General features: G+C 44.8%; 1 protein-coding gene across 10 annotated transcripts in view; it reads right to left on the minus strand.

Moving 5' to 3' along the window:
- Depdc5 (DEP domain containing 5, GATOR1 subcomplex subunit) overlaps positions 1-15,914 on the minus strand; it is a 137,393-nt gene that overhangs the window by 72,296 nt on the left and 49,183 nt on the right. For all 10 annotated transcript variants that reach the window (XM_032915849.1, XM_032915847.1, XM_032915852.1 and 7 more), the window contains 5 exons: positions 15,668-15,788; positions 11,855-12,075; positions 5,710-5,913; positions 3,963-4,098; positions 2,947-3,041 (listed from right to left, as the gene is read on the minus strand). In XM_032915849.1, the coding sequence (XP_032771740.1) occupies positions 2,947-3,041; positions 3,963-4,098; positions 5,710-5,913; positions 11,855-12,075; positions 15,668-15,788 (777 nt within the window). The remainder of the gene's footprint in view (positions 1-2,946; positions 3,042-3,962; positions 4,099-5,709; positions 5,914-11,854; positions 12,076-15,667; positions 15,789-15,914) is intronic.

Consider the following 15,914-nt stretch of genomic DNA (forward strand, 5'->3'; position numbering starts at 1 on the left):
CAGGTCATAAAGGGATAGGAAAGAGTAACCCCATACAACTGATCACCCCAACCAGAAAAACAACCCAAGGAGCCCACAGTTTCTACGAAGCTTAACATTGTAGAATGGATACCTATACATACACACAAAAGTAAACACAAATACTCAAGTACAAATGAAACAATAATTTTTCTGGTCATTCTAAAGCTTCTTACATGACAATGTAGTCTTCATTTGTCAATAAATATGCCAGACACTGTGAGGAGTCCAGTAGAGAGACAGACATAGAAACCAACAATGGGATCGTGAAGCCCCCAGTTGAGCAGCTGGGATTCACATCAGGAGCCGTGTGGGAACACATCTAACATCTCTTAGGAAGCATGAAATGGAAAGGAAACTTCAAGAAGTTTCAAAAAGGAGGCCCACTTGAAGCTGAACCATCATGGACAATGGATGTCTTTAGGAAGAACAGGGCTTGCAGACAGAAAAAAAACATATTCTACACAGGGGGGCAAGACTGCACAGAAGAATGAAGACCATGGCTGGGATACAAGAAAACCCACCTATCATTATCAATACCCCCATCTGGGTTAACAGTTAACCACCCGTGTCTGCCCGGCACTGTTGTAAGCGCTCATGTGGACTGTCACAATGAAAGAAACTGAGCTGGACAGAAGGTAGTGACTGCCCAAAGGACTCACTACTCATTGTGGAGTGAGTCTCGTGTCCTAAGATGCTACAGCTTGGGCTTCTCCATACTCAGCACCTTGCTAAAGTGAGGACATGAAGGGACACAGGAGACAGTGTGTGATGGAGAAGCTGGTCATATCCATTTTGAAATAAATCATCGGTGACAGCATGGTAGTTCCCTGAAGGAGAGAGAGGAACAGAGCAGGAAGAGCTACTGTGACACCCTGCCCAGAGACAATAAAGGGCTGAACAAAAGCAGTAAGGGAACCGAGCAGCCACCATCACAAGGAAAAGGCAGCTGAGAAGGAAAGGGTGGGCGAAGAACAGCAGCCGGAGTCTAGATGCTATCGCGTCCACGGCGAGGCATCTGCCAGTCACCCAAGGAGAGCAATCCATCAGCTAGGCCGACTGACGGCTTAGGAGCCCAAGGAGGAAGGGGTGAGCCAGAGCGCCAGGCTGCAAGCAAATCTTTTCCCAATAGCTGTCTGCCTGTCTGTCTGTGTGCACATGTGTGCCAGGAGACTCTCAGCTAAGAGAGTGTGACAACATCACCTAAAGATCTTGCACGCCCATCTCCAAATCAAGACCTTTTAAAGCGCACTCCATTCTCAAGAGGAAACTTTTAAAACTCCAAAAGCTACATATGGAATCATGTGGTATCTCTGCGATACTCCAGGTTCCTGGGCTCTTCTGAGTAGATACCGATGCTGGCTGCTATCATCTGGTTCAATTAATTCTTCCTGCTCCTAATCACTAGTCAAGCTAGCTCAAGGAATAGTCCAGAAACCCAGATCAGCCCTCCTTAGTAACCCTCTACCCCCAAAGCCAGGAAAACTCAAACTTCTTCCTAAAAACTGGCTTCCTAGTTTAGCCAAGTGATAGAACTGCTGCCTTTGTGACATTCTGCAGAAAATCTCGCAGGTATTTAACCACCCTGAATACATGACTGAAAGTGTTTCCACAGTACCAGCCTTTTTCTTGTTTCTCACCTAAAATGAATGAGTGAATGAACTGAATGAGATTGTAATTATTTTGGGATCTTCTTACTGTTGACTCACTTCAGCACTCATCCTTGGGTTACAGGAATATGGCTACATCAATCTACCAGTGACTGAAAACAACAGCATTGGCCCCCTTTACAAAGCTTTACTTTCCAAATCCTTTTTTTTTTTTTTTTTTTAATTTACAGAACCCCTAGAACTGGAGTTGCAGACGGTTGTGAGTTCCCATGTGGGTGCTGGGAATTGAACCTGGGTCCTCTGGAAGAGCAGCAGTTGCTCTTATGCTGAGCCATCTCTCCAGCCCCTACTTTCATAAACCTTAAGCCAAGTTCTAGAAATACAAGCCAGTGTATAGGACACAGTGTAGAGGACACAGTGTATGGGACACGGAACACAGTGTATGACGAAGCAGCCATACTTTGTATCTTCCCACGCTCATCTTGTAAAATCCCTGCTTTGCAGAAAAGGTCCATTTCTAAACTCATGTTCCCTTGACACTCTGACTAGAATGCTCAAATGACAGTGCCTGAGCTGCTGTGAGAGATTAGTATCTCTGTATCGCTAGGCACAACTGACCATGTAAACTGTGTTTAGTAAAATACTCCTTCCTGGGACTACTGGATAACAAAAGAAATTCATATTCCACCCATCATCTGTACTTGGAATCTGTACCTTCTAACTTTCCATCAAACCAATTTCCACTCCTCCAAGCCTAAGATGCACACTTACTTCTCAACATAACCACATCGCCTCCCTCTATACTCTCTCTTTTGAGACAGTATCTTATTATATAGGATTGGCTGGCCTAGAACTCACTCACTATGCAGACCAGGCTAGCCTCAAACTCACAGAGCTTTGTCCATCTCTGCCTCTGGAGTGTGGGGATTGATAAGGTGTATGCCACCACCCAGAGGTTTCTTTTTATTCTGTGGTGATATAGCAAATCACGATGTTCCCCTATGGACCTGTTTCTATATGAGGGTAGAGACCACTCCTCCTCAGACTCTGGGGCTACCCTCAACACCTCACAAGTCCTCGGTCAGGACTTCCTGCAAGACGGTGATAAATGTGTCCTGACCAACATGTTCTCAGCTAAAAATGTAATGCGTGGCCCATTTATAATCCTATGCATTATACAGCACTGCTTCTAAATAGGTCACCCCGAATCGTGGCTGGAAAGATCCCCAAAATAGACACGGTCCTGCTTTTCTGGCCTTTGTGTCACGTCTAGATACGAGGCTGCTTGAAGCACCCCAAGTCTTTTTAGATGAGTTACCTGTGCCGCTGTTGCTAAGCAGGCTGACAGAAAGCTCTTCCGTTCCACTGAAGTTCAAGGACATGCTGTCACCAGGCTGGCGGGAAGTGCTGTGCCTGCAGAGAACAAAGACCGGCCACCTGGCTTAATTACTGAAGATCATCACAGTTTTTCCTGTTCACCCTGCATCCTAGTGTGTGGGAGAGGGCATATGGGGAAAAGAAAAGCTCGTGAAAAACAGGGCTAATACTCAGTCATGCAGGCGGGTAACACGTAGGATCATACTTCAAACCATTATGTAGTAGTGCTTCATTTCTGTGCCAGCCTTGGACACCCTCCCTGGTTGTTTACCTACCACCATGCTAGATCCTTTCTGCCCTATGTCTCCCTGCTTAATAACAAAGGAAAGAGATAAAGTCTCGAATGGATGTACCAGAGCAAACCTGGTAAAGAGGGCCACACACCATCCAGACCTTCCATGAACACCCCGTCAGCAAAGAGGATGTCCAGTGTCTAAGGAAGGGGCCAAGAAGGCTGCCCTCTGTAAAGTGTTTCCTAAAGCAATTGAGGACCAGTGAGTCCAGGTTTAAGCTGGGGTCATGCTCATCAAGCTTAAAGGACTTTCTTCCTACACTGACTCTTGAGGTGCTTTTTAAGACATTCCCAGCTTTTGTTCAAAAGCCAACATGCCGAGACACAGGAAGGCTACCTAGACAACAGCCAGATCAATCACCTGCCCCGGCATTCATTCCACTGACAAACCCTAGGATAAAGAGAACCTCACTTTCATCTTTGACCGAGGTTTGGAAGAAAATTAGGAAGCTTACAAAATATAAGCTCAAAACAATCCAAAGCTGGGCCTTGGTAATACTACAGGCCAAATGCTAGTCTGATTGCTTATCCCCAGGGATGGGAATGACAAGGCTGACAAAGGAGGGTCCTGACGGAATGTGCTCTAAGTCACGATGTGCCGTCTCCTCAGCAGTCTGTTCAGCGCTGGGCTGGGCTACTGTGCAGAGCGTGGTGCAGACCCTCACCTTCCGGCGGCTTCATGATATGCCAGCTCCAACAGCTCTGCAGAGGAGTGGGTGGGGTCCCGCTGCCTGCTGCCCTGCAGCTCTGCCATGTTTTGCCGGGTTTGATGATGGATCTGGATGGCCTCTCCAGATGGTCCTGCCCAGACAAAGAACCACTGAATGTTATTCCCACCTGACAGCTCAGGCTGCACACAAAAGCATGCTCCTCCTTCTTCCCAACCCCTGGGATGCTAGAGAGATCTGACAAAGAGCACAGCAAGAGGAACATCGTACAAGGGACAATCAGGCTTCCATAGAGGACTCTTCCTCCACGCAGGCCCCACGCTTTACGTGTCCACTATGTTAGGAATATTTGGGACCCTCAGTTTCATGAATACTATGGAGACACCATACAGAAACAGACAAGTATCGAAGGACCAAAAGATGACAAGAGAAGGAAAATAAAAATGAAATAACGAGGCAGGCATGGTGGTATACACCTTAGTATACCCTTTCCCAGCACTTGACAGGCGGGGGTAGACGGATCTCTGAATTCAAGGTCAGCCTGGTCTACAGAGTGAATTCCGAGACAGCCAGGGCTACCCAGAGAAAAACCCTGTCTCAAAAAAAACAAAAACAAAAACAAAACAAAAAGACAAAAAAAAAAAAACCAAAAAACAAAAAAAAGAAAAGAAAGGAAAAAAGAAAAAACAAACAAATGAATGAAGCGTGCGCGCACACACACACACACACACACACACAAATTGCCTCATATAGGACCACGTGTTTGCAGGGGATGGGGGGGGGCAGAGACAGAGAGATCTTAGCCTGGGGGCTGGAGATGTAACTTAATTGAGCCAGTTCTGGCCTAGTATGTAGTTCTGGCTCCAGGGTTTGATCCCCAGCATCACATGAACTGGCCGCGGTGGTGATTATCTTAACTAAGTTCGAGGTCATCTTCCGTTCCATGCAAAGTCTAACAAAAAGCGGAAGGAAACAGAACGGCAAGAAACAGAGATCGATGTCTCAGACTCTAGCAGTAATGACAGAAAAGAAAACAAAAGAAGCAACTTATGGATTCTAGCAGAGATAAGGGACAAAGCAGGACTGGAATGGCCTCCAATTACAGCCAGATAAACAGATTTATTTCATTTTTTTATTTAACATTCTAACAGTAAAATCAAGTGTAAAAGAAAATAACATTTCTAATAATTCAATAAGATGGTTCCCATTAAAACAAACAAATAAATAAAACAACAACACAAAATAGAGCCTAACACATCTGATCCTTCCTAGCCTGACAAGAGTCCATTTTAAGTCCGAGTTTAATTTTAACTGCCGCTTTCAATCTTTACTGTCATCTTCTTGAGGCCAAAATAGAGTAAAAAGATGCGCTACGAAAATTAGTGAAGTAAAAATTATTTTTACTCCCCTGTTGGAGGCCCTGAGAAATGACAAAAGTAACAAGTGGAGCTCAGAGAAGCAATGGGTGAGATGAGGCTCAGGAAAGCACAGGCCATTTCAAACAAACAAGCAGGCAAGCAAGCCCTTCATTAACCCAGCTGGTCAGTTACAGAGCTTGTTCCCAAGTGTGTGTTCAAAGACCCCGCTGAGAACCCTGGGGAAGCCCAGCAGGCACACCCATCTCACTGGTGGACAAGAGCCTCACAGAAGCTGAGGGACTTCACTAAATCACAGGGGTGACTGGTGCTAAGGACCAAAGCTAGGAACTCACTGTCCAAGGCTCTTACTTGAGCAGCCATCTTACCTACAGGAAAAGTATGCATCCAGCGCCTTCTGTTGGAGGTGAGCTTCATGGGCATTCTTGAGGGGGCGAAGGGGTTAATCAGTGCTCTCTGAGGGGTGTAGCCTCCAGGTCGAACATGTAGCATGGACTCTGCACTGCCTACGTGGAACCTTCCAGGTGCACTAGAGTCCCGCTGTGGTGGTTCTATCATGCTCTCCAGGACATCTGCTGGCAATCATGGAGTTGAACAAACACAAAGCACAAAGCCGCAGTGACATCAGAATTAAGTAGACAGATGAATCAAGGCTAGCGAAAAACCCAAAGGCATCATAAGTATCAGAAGTAAGAGAAATGAGTAAAATTGTGAGACGATGAAGAAATAAAACATGTTTTGGTTTGCTTGTTTTTCAAGTGTTTTGAAGCCCCGACACCTAATGATTCCCATGTCTTGCTAGGGGACTGTGAACACTGGGCTGGATGCAGTGGGTAATGATGGGAGTTGAGCCTTCTCCATTGGGATGTGTGGATGGATTTCCTATGTGGGCAAAACAATAAAAATAAATGTTTGAGCCAGGGGCAAAAGCACACACCCATAGTCACAGCACTTGGGTAGCAAAGACAGGCAGATGTCTGAGTTCAAGGCCAGCCTGATCTGCATAGTGAGCTCCAGGCCAGTAAGGGTTGTACTGTGCCACCCTGCCTGGAAAAATCAATGGGTTTAGAGAACAAATCTGATCACAAACACTGTCTTTTTCTTTCATTCTTTCTTCTTTTTTCTCTTGAATTATTATTTGGAGCTAATTAAAAGACTGGTCAGCCTACAGCCGTGATATCGTCTATCACAGTAAAAACTACCTCTCACTATGAAATACACATTCTGTTGGTAAACTTGCAGTTAGTGTACAGTTTAAGCTTGTTAAAATGAGACTCAGAGTGAGGGGTCCCTCCCTTGTTTCAGACTCAAGCATGTTTATGTCATGTGTCCTCAAACAGCTGCTGTCCTAGCTCAGTGTGACCTCTGGCTCTGTGGTACAGAAAGGGACAAACAGTTGAGGGTATTAAAAGCACTGTCTACTGTCAGGTATGATGGTAGATGCTCTAATCCCAGCACTCAGGAGGCAGCGACAGCCAAATCTGTGAGTTCCAGGCAGCTTTGTCATCCTGGGCTACAAAGTGAAAGCCTACCTTTAACCTCCTCCCCACCTCGCCCCTCAAGTACAGCTAGAAAGTAAACTTTCTACAATAACAGTTACTGTTATTTCTCCCATGGTATAAAAATATCTGTGTGCACCAGTCATAGAGTGCCACATGCCTTTAATCCCAGTACTTGGGAAGCAAAGGCAGGCAGATCTCTGAGTTCAAGGCCAGCCTGGTCTATAGAGCAAATTCTAAGGCTATAGAGAGAGACCCTGTCAAACAACAAAAACAACACACACACACATACACACACACACACAAACCAACCCAAAAAACAAAACAAAACAAAAACAAAAGCAATTCTGTAGTAGGAACAGGAAAACAACATTCATCTACAGACAGGAAGCTCAACTGGGAATTCCTGACTGCCTTAACTTCCCCAGTCTCGGCTGGGCGTGTGTAAGCCTTTGCTTTGATGATACCCTGTTCATCTCTCGATCAGGTCCATCCTGTGCTCTGCTGGATGTTCTCCCTGATTTGATAATGCTCTGCTGACTGTCCAGTGCTTTTATTCGCTACTTGGTATTTGAACCAAACAGAATACACTGTAAATGAATGAATGGTGCTTTGATTCATCAAATAAGGCAGGAGGATTGCTCGAAGTTCAAGGCTAATCTGGCCAATAGTAAAGTGAGACTTTGTCTCAAAAGGGTGCCAGCAAGATGGCTCACCAGGTGAAGGTAGTGGCCACCAAGCCTGGTGACCCGAATTTAATCTGCAGAACACACATGGTAGGACGACTGCACAATGAATTTGAAGCCAGCTTAAGCTATATGAAACCTTGTCTCAGAAATGCAAAAGAGAACATTTTAATATAATTCTTTGCATATAAAATATAAATACTGTTAATGTAGGTGATATAGGTTATACTCTCTGATCATGTAAATAAATGTTTCTTTCTCCTTTGCAATTTCGTGCTTTCAGCCAGTTTTAAAAAACATCCAACCATTCAAACTATTACTAGGCCTAGCATATATAGCATCAAGGTTCCTCATTGATAAATGCATCCTGTTGCCAAATGGCTGGGTCCCAGGGCTGAAAGTTTGCACTGTTAACAGACTGGGTCGTGGGAAAACCTCCCTGCCTGTTAGGGCTCCTTCCACAGCAAGGGAGCAATTGTGAGCACCCAGCATTCCTAAGGCTGTAGACACAATCAGGATAGGTGCGCCTCCCGTCCACATATTCTTAAGGAATGACATTATGGAGGGCGACGATAAGTAGGGAATGGCTCCATGGGTGCATAAGGGAAGGTGGTGACAATGACACTGTTCCTTAGCTCAGTCTCTTCTCAGTGTACTAGCGACTGGATTCAGAGACTTCTGCATGCTGGGCAAAATGCTCTCAAACTGAACTGCATTCCCAAGCGTCCCTACGTTTTTTATTCTTTTTTTTTTTTTTCCGGAGCTGGGGACCGAACCCAGAGCCTTGCGCTTGCTAGGCAAGCGCTCTACCACTGAGCTAAATCCCCAACCCCCGTTTTTTATTCTTTACTTTTTTTTTCAGACTTATTTATTTTATGTATGTGAGTACATTGTAGCTGTCTCCAGATACACCAAAAGGGGGCATCAGTTCCCATCACAGATGGTTGTGAACCACCATGTGGTTGCTGGGAATTGAACTCAGGACCTCTGAAAGAACAGTCACAGTGCCCTTAACCACTGAGCCATCTCTCTAGTCCCTATTTTTTACTTTCTGAGAGAGTGTTTCTTCATTGCTCAGGCTGGGCGTGAACCACCATGCAGCCCACCCAGACAGGCACTGAACTTGTGACATTCCTGCCTCAGCCTCCCCAGTAGCTGTGACTATGAACCTGTGCCACCAGGCCTGGCTGCACAACTGTTCTGTCTTAGGGTATCTCTGTATAGCAGCTCTGGTGGTCCTGGAACTTGCTTTGTAGACCAGGCTATCCTGGAACCCAGAGATCTGACTGCCTCTGCCTCTGGAGTGCTGGGATTGAAGGAGTGTGTCATCACGCCTGGCTCCCTGTTCAGTGTTTTAATGGCAGTTGTGGGAAGATGAATCTTTACTTGATAAAAACACACAGAACATCCGGTGTAGCAAGTGGACAAGCTTGTAAATCACAATGTTAAACTTCTGGTTTTGATTCTGCACTACAGTCATATACAATGTTACCACTGGGGAGAGCAAAAGGATCAACAACCTTCCTGTAGGACTTTTGATATTTCCCATGAATTCTTACTTGTTTTAAAGAATAAAAGGGCTTTTTTGTTTTTGTTTTTGTCTTTTTTGAGACAGGGCCTCGACTTTGGAACCCTTACTAGCATTGAACTCACTATGTAGACCAGGCTGGCCTTGAACTCACAAAAATCTGTCTGACTCAGCTGGAATTGATGGTGTGTGCCACTGTGCCATACTTGGTTTTGCTTTTTTAAGTCAGAGGAGACTGTAAACTGCAGCTGCAGTTATAGCTGGATAGCAAAGACAGGAACAGGAGGAGGAGCCCCTGTGATCCCACGTATTTGACAGCGGATCAAAACAGAAGAGCTAGAGACATGACTAGTACTACTGCTCTTGCAGAGAACCCACTTTGGTCCCTAACACATAATGTCAGGCAACTCACAAATGCCTGTAATTCCAGCCCAAGAGCATCCGATCTCAGGACTCTGCAAAACACATACCTACACAGATAAATAAAAATTAAACACGAAGTGACGAGAGGTGTCAGGTCTCAGAAGCAGTAAAAAAGAAGTTCCAGAAACAGCTCAAGAAGCAGACCAAGGGGGTTGGGGATTTAGCTCAGTGGTAGAGCGCTTGCCTAGCAAGTGCAAGGCCCTGAGTTGGTCCCCAGCTCCGGAAAAAAAAAAAAAAAAAAAAAAAAAAAGAAGCAGACCAAGGAGACAGACAAGGGTGACAAGGCTTCCAAGAGGAGAAAAAGCAACTCAGGAGCTAACAGCCAAGGCGTGGGGAAGGGTCCTGGCCGCAGGTGCAACTATGAAATGTGGCAAAAGGAGCCTGCTCCTTACACCTGGGATGACGGTGATGCGCCTCCACTCCTATCTGAACATCTGGAATTTCTGTGGTAACATCTTTTTCCACTCATAGCTAGAACAAAGTGTTTTTCTGGAACCAGTTGTACATTGTAACAAACTTTATACAATGGCTCACTGTCTCTAGTTCTCATTTAATTCAGCCATTCATACCTTGATTATGAATTTGGGGGTGGGGGGGTGGGGGTTCAAGGCAGAGTTTCTTTGTGTAGCCCTGGATCAGGCTGGCCTCAAACTCCAACATCCACCTGCCTCTGTCTCTGGAGTGCTGGGATCAAAGGTGTTGCCACCGCCACAGGGCTCAACTGTGGACTTAAAGGGAACGCAGGCTGGAGTCGGGCAGAGCCTGCGGCTTCATCTTTGCTGTACTCTAAAGCCTCTGTCACCTTGAATTAAGTCGCCTTCTTTTCAAAGAGTCTCACGGTGTGTCACTGTGAGACTTCAGTTGGCCTGAGACTCACATGTACACCATGCTGGTCTTGAAGTCACAGAGATGTGCCTGTCTCTGAAACCCCAGTGATGGGATTAAAGGCATGCACCCCATGCCCAGCTAAGCGAACTTACTTAAAAGGCTAAAAGATAAAATAAAGATTAAGCATAATCAAATCAGAGAGAGAATGAAAATATATGGCATGTCTGTGTATCTGTGAGAGACTGATTCTAAGAACCATTCCGTCTGCCCAACTGTGAATATTGAATCCTTTATATAGAAGAATATTTGTGGGGTTGGGGATTTAGCTCAGTGGTAGAGCGCTTGCCTAGCAAGCGCAAGGCCCTGGGTTTGGTCCCCAGCTCGAAAAAAAAAAAAAAAAGGGGTTGGGGATTTGGCTCAGTGGGAGAGCCCTTGCCAAAAAAAAAAAAAGCCAGGGGTTCGGTCCCCAGATCAAAAAAAAAAAAAAAAAAAAAAAAAAACAAAAACAAAAAAAAAAAAGAATATTTGTACATAACCTATTTCAAGAAATTCTACATTAATTAAATAATATAATGTAAATACCATGTAAGTATTATATTATCTAGGAATTAATGATAAAAATAAAAAATCTGATTATATTTAGTATAAGCTTTTTTTGTATGTGCAGGTACTTTGTCTGCATGTATGTCTAGGTGCCACAGGCATGCTCAGTGCCTTCAGGTCAGAGCAGGACATTGAATCCCCTTGGGACTGGAGTTATAGACGAGGTTGTGAGCCACCATGTGGGTGCAGGGTATCAAATCTGGATCTTCTGCAAGAGCAACAATCGCCCTTAAATGATGGGCCACCTCTCCACCCCCAATACAAATTCATTCATTCCCCCCCTCTCTGTGTGTGTGTGTGTGTGTGTGTGTGTGTGTGTATGTGTGTGTGTGTTTACGTAATATACATGTAATATAAAATATAATATGTATGTATAGACACACACACACACATTTAATCCATAGCTATTCATTCTGTGGATACAGAAATCTATGGTTTTAGTATGAACCCTGGTGACAAGGTCTATAAACACAACCAACTCTGAAGGCTGAAGCAGGAGGATGGCAGGGTCAAGGACTATTTAGGCTACAAAACCCCGTGAGACCCTGTGCCAAAAGAAAAAAAAGAAAATGCAAGACCTGCGGTGTAACTCAGCGGTATGGCCCTTGCCCTGCTTAATCTCCACTACTGCAAAGAAGCAAAACTATGCAAAGTCGATTACAGAGGACGCAGTTATTTTAAGTAAGGCACAAATGGAGATGAGAAATAACAAAGCCTTTGACTCTAGGCCTGAGATGGACGGCACTGTAGATGACGTATAAAAAGGTTAAGACATAAATAGCACAGTGCACATGCAACACTCGTACGATCTACCTCCATTTGCTGGCATGGCAATGACTAAAACATGAGACGCACATCCCACTCCAGTCGCTTCCTGCCGCTCTGACCCCTCACCCCTAGAAAGACTGTCCCCGGCCTCCCCAGCTCTGTCTGCTTCAGTGCTGACCTCGGGTGCTGGTGTAGCCCAGTGAGCTGCTGACTTCATACTGGTGCAGGTGGGGGTTAGGGATCATCAGGATGTTGGTGCTCTTGCCCAGGGAGCTGTCGTCTGAAGCCTGGCTCCTCACTTCCTCAGTGGGCAGTGCACGGCTTGGCAGGGACGGGCTGGAGGAGACGTCGCAGGAGCTGGCACTTTTGCGATTGTGATTCTCCTGCTCTCTCACAGACCTGACATGCAAGAGATAAATTACCACCATGAAGAGGACACACCTTTGAGTTCAATGTCAACGATGACCATAAGTTTAACGTACTCCGGAACTCAGTATCAAAACTCCCAGTGTGGAAATAATGCCTGGACAGCAAAGTGAGTTTCATCTCAAGAGGGAAAAAAGACATGGCGGTTTACATGGATCCTGACAACTGAGAGGCTGAGGCAGGGAGGATCATCATGAGTTCAAGGCCAACTTATGCTGCACAGTAAATCCATGAGCTATAGCATGAGACCATGTATCAAGACAAGGAAAATAAAACAAGATTTTATATGTCTGTTTGTCGTTTAAGGGTATGTTCAAGTGAATGCAGGTGTCCAGATCAGATTCACCTAGAGCTGGGCTTACAGGAAGATTGTGAAGGGGAAGATTGGGTGCTGGGAACCGAACTCATCCTCTGAAAGAGCAGTATGTGCACTTGCTTCAAGTGCTCTTAACTCTGCTCCGTCTCTTCAGCCCTGCTTCCGTATACATTTTTAACAGTTTTTGTTTTTAAAGACAGGGTTTCCCTGCATGGCCCTGGCTGTCCTGGAACTCATTCTGTAGACCAGCCTGGCCTCGAACTCACAGATCTGCCTTCCTCTGTTTTCTGGGTGCTGGGATTGAAGGCGTGTGCCACCACTTTCCTGCCAAATCATGTTTTTGTAGGTGCTGGAGAGAGGGTTCACCAGTTGAGCACATACTGCTCTTTCAGTAAATTGATTTTTAATGTATTCTAAGATATGTATAGATGAAAAGAAAGTGTTATGTAACATTTGCCTTGAAATACTGTGGCCAATATTTCAAATATATTTAAAAATGAGAAAATAACAAGGATATTTGTCTCTCTGTTCAAGTGTTAATGTTTTCTTAAGGGAAGTGTTTACAGTAATACACTCATTGAAGCATAAAACTTTGTGCTACAACGATGTTTCAATGGTTAAGGGTATTGGCTGCTCTTCAAAGAAACCGGAATTCAATGTCTAGCACCAGAATGGTGGCTCAGAGCTATAACTCATCACAGGGATCCAATGCCTGGTACTGATGGCGTACAGTCCTACACTCAACAAACCATCCACACACAAAGTAAAATGAAAACGAAACATAAACGCTCTAAGGTGACCATGTTAAGAAGCACTGGGAAGAAAGGTCAAAGGAGAAAACTCAATGAAGAGGCATGACATCAGAATAAAAGAATTAGTGACCAACAGGGCTGTCCTAGCATCGGGGCTGTTATCACCCTTTTATGAGGTTTTTGTATTAAGAGCTTTAAGGTAGCCTGAAAAGAGATCTCCACACCTAATTACACATCCATGACTTCAATGGGAACTATCTGAGCATCGATGCTTAGTCATGGCAAGGGCTAGAGGACCTAGTAAGACATGGTCTGTGCAGCCAGCCACGTCATGCACATGGTGGACAGTGGGAGACACGTGCAGACCCACAGCCAGGAGTCCAAGGCAGAAAGACCAACAGAGCTGAGTAATTTGAGATCAGCCTGAGTAATACAGCCAAATTCAACTCAAAAATAAAATAAAAAACTCGGAAGAAAAGCCAGAGGTGGCTCAGGAGTTAAGAGCACTTGCTAGTCCTCCAGAGGAGCTGAATTTGGTTCTCGGCACACATCAGGCTGCTGCCGGTGGTCACTGTGGCACCTGCTCAAACTGTGGCACGCAACCACACATATTCACACATACACATAAATAAAAAATTAAAACTAATCTGGGGGGGGGAGCAGAAACAAATGAAACCCCGTGAGCAAAGGCACTGTGGTTATTTCTGAGCCCCCTGCCCGCAGCACATGAAGAGCTGCTATGAGGGCACACAGTCTAGGCTCAGACATGGTCTTCCTGATGTGGGAAAGCAGGAGAAGAGAGAGGGACGCAAAGCTATCACGTGGCCATCATGAGCTCATTTGCCACAATGTCAAACAATTAAATAACACTCTTCTAGTGAGTGACATTAATTGCAAACTTAAGACCTAGAAATGGCAGGGTGGTGGTGGTGCATGCTTTTAATTCCCGTACTCGGGAGGCAGAGGTAGATGGATCTCTTTAGTTTGAGGCCAGGACATCCGAGGCTACAGAAAATGGGCTCTGTCTCATTAACGCCCCCTAGAGACTAGAAAATAGATGTACATGATCTGGGGAACAACAATAAGCTCGAGCTCTGCTTCCCGCAGCATTGAGAAGCACACACATCTTTGTGGAAAGTGTTTGTTCCCTCTAGTCTTTCACACTCACAAGAAATAAGCACAAGGCTGTTAGCAGGGCGCTGTAGTTCATGCATAGAATCCTGAACTAGAGTCTAAGGCAGAATGAATGTGATGAGTTAGAAGTTTCCCCCAGGGACACAGTGAACTCTAGGGCGGTTTGAGCTATAGAGCAAGGTCCTAGCACACACTTGTAATTCTACCAACTCCAAAGGTTGAGGCTCAAAAATTACAAGTACATGGAGAAATTCAGTTTAAATCAAGTGAGTTCAAAGTCAGCCTAGACAGCTAATTCACTGAGACTCCATTTCAAAATAAAAGGTAAAAAACAAAAATTGTGGCATGTTTCAAGCCCTAAGTTCAATTTCTAACATGGGGAAAACAAAGCAAAATCTAAACTAAGACAAAAAAATAGACTATTTAGAAAATAAAATTTGGGGGCTGGAGAGATGGCTCAGTGGTTAAGAGCACTGACTGCTCTTCCAGAGGTCCTGAGTTCAATTCCCAGCAACCACATGGTGCCTCACAACCATCTGTAATGAGATCTGATGCCCTCTTCTGGTGTGTCTGAAGACAGCTACAGTGTACTTATATACATAAACTAAATAATCTTTTTTAAAAGATTAAGATTATTTTATGTATGTAAATGTTCTGCCCGCATATGTGTGGGTGCACCACACGTTTGCCTGTAGCCCATGGAGGTAATAGACAGCTTTGGATCTCCCAGAGCCTAGAGCTCTAAGTGTAGATGGTTATGTAACTACCATGTACATGCTAGAAACTGAACCTGGTCCTCTGAATGAACAAGTGCTCTTAACCACCGAGCCGTAGTACCTCTAGCTCCAATTTAAACATTTTTAAGGTTGAGTTCGTAAAAGTCTCTCAGGTTTTCTTTCTGTTTTATAATAGTCTGTTTTAATTTAAACAAGTGTTGGATTTAAAAAAATGGAACGCTTTACAAATTTGTATGTCTTCCTTGAGCAGAACTATGCTAATCTCTGTACGCTCCCAATGCCAGTATCTGGGCTGCTGAAGCAAGCACCCCTCAGGTTTTCTTTTCTTTTCTTTCTTTTCTTTTCTCTATTTTTATCATTTTTGGTTTTTTGAGACAGGGTTTCTCTGTAGCCTTGGCTGTCCTAGAACTCACTCTGTAGACCACACTGGCTTGAACTTAGGAAGATCCACCTGCCTCTGCCTCCACAACCCTCAGGTTTTCTTCTTGAGATATAATCTCACTGCGGCTGGCTCTGATCATGAAATCCTTCCGCACTTGCCTCCTGAGTGCTAGGTTACAGGCCTGGGCCACCACGTCTGGCCACTACATAATTTTTATGACCCCCAAGAGAATCCGACAGAAGACCTGCAGGTGGCGAGTCGCTGGGCCCGGGATGGACCAGGCAACCGGAATACTTGGGCATCGTAGGCATCATAATCTACTTGGATGGGAAGGGTGTTTTCCGATTCCTTTGGAGCCCCAAGAGCTGCAAAACACAAATAATACAATTAAGACAGTCTAACGGATACCTAAGACCTAAGTATCTCTAAAGCTATCACTAAAGGTGAACCTATCTATATGGAGATAACCTACAGAGCACCAAAACCTGAAA

The sequence above is a fragment of the Rattus rattus genome, chromosome 11 (assembly GCF_011064425.1).
Source record: "Rattus rattus isolate New Zealand chromosome 11, Rrattus_CSIRO_v1, whole genome shotgun sequence".
NCBI lineage: Eukaryota > Metazoa > Chordata > Mammalia > Rodentia > Muridae > Rattus > Rattus rattus.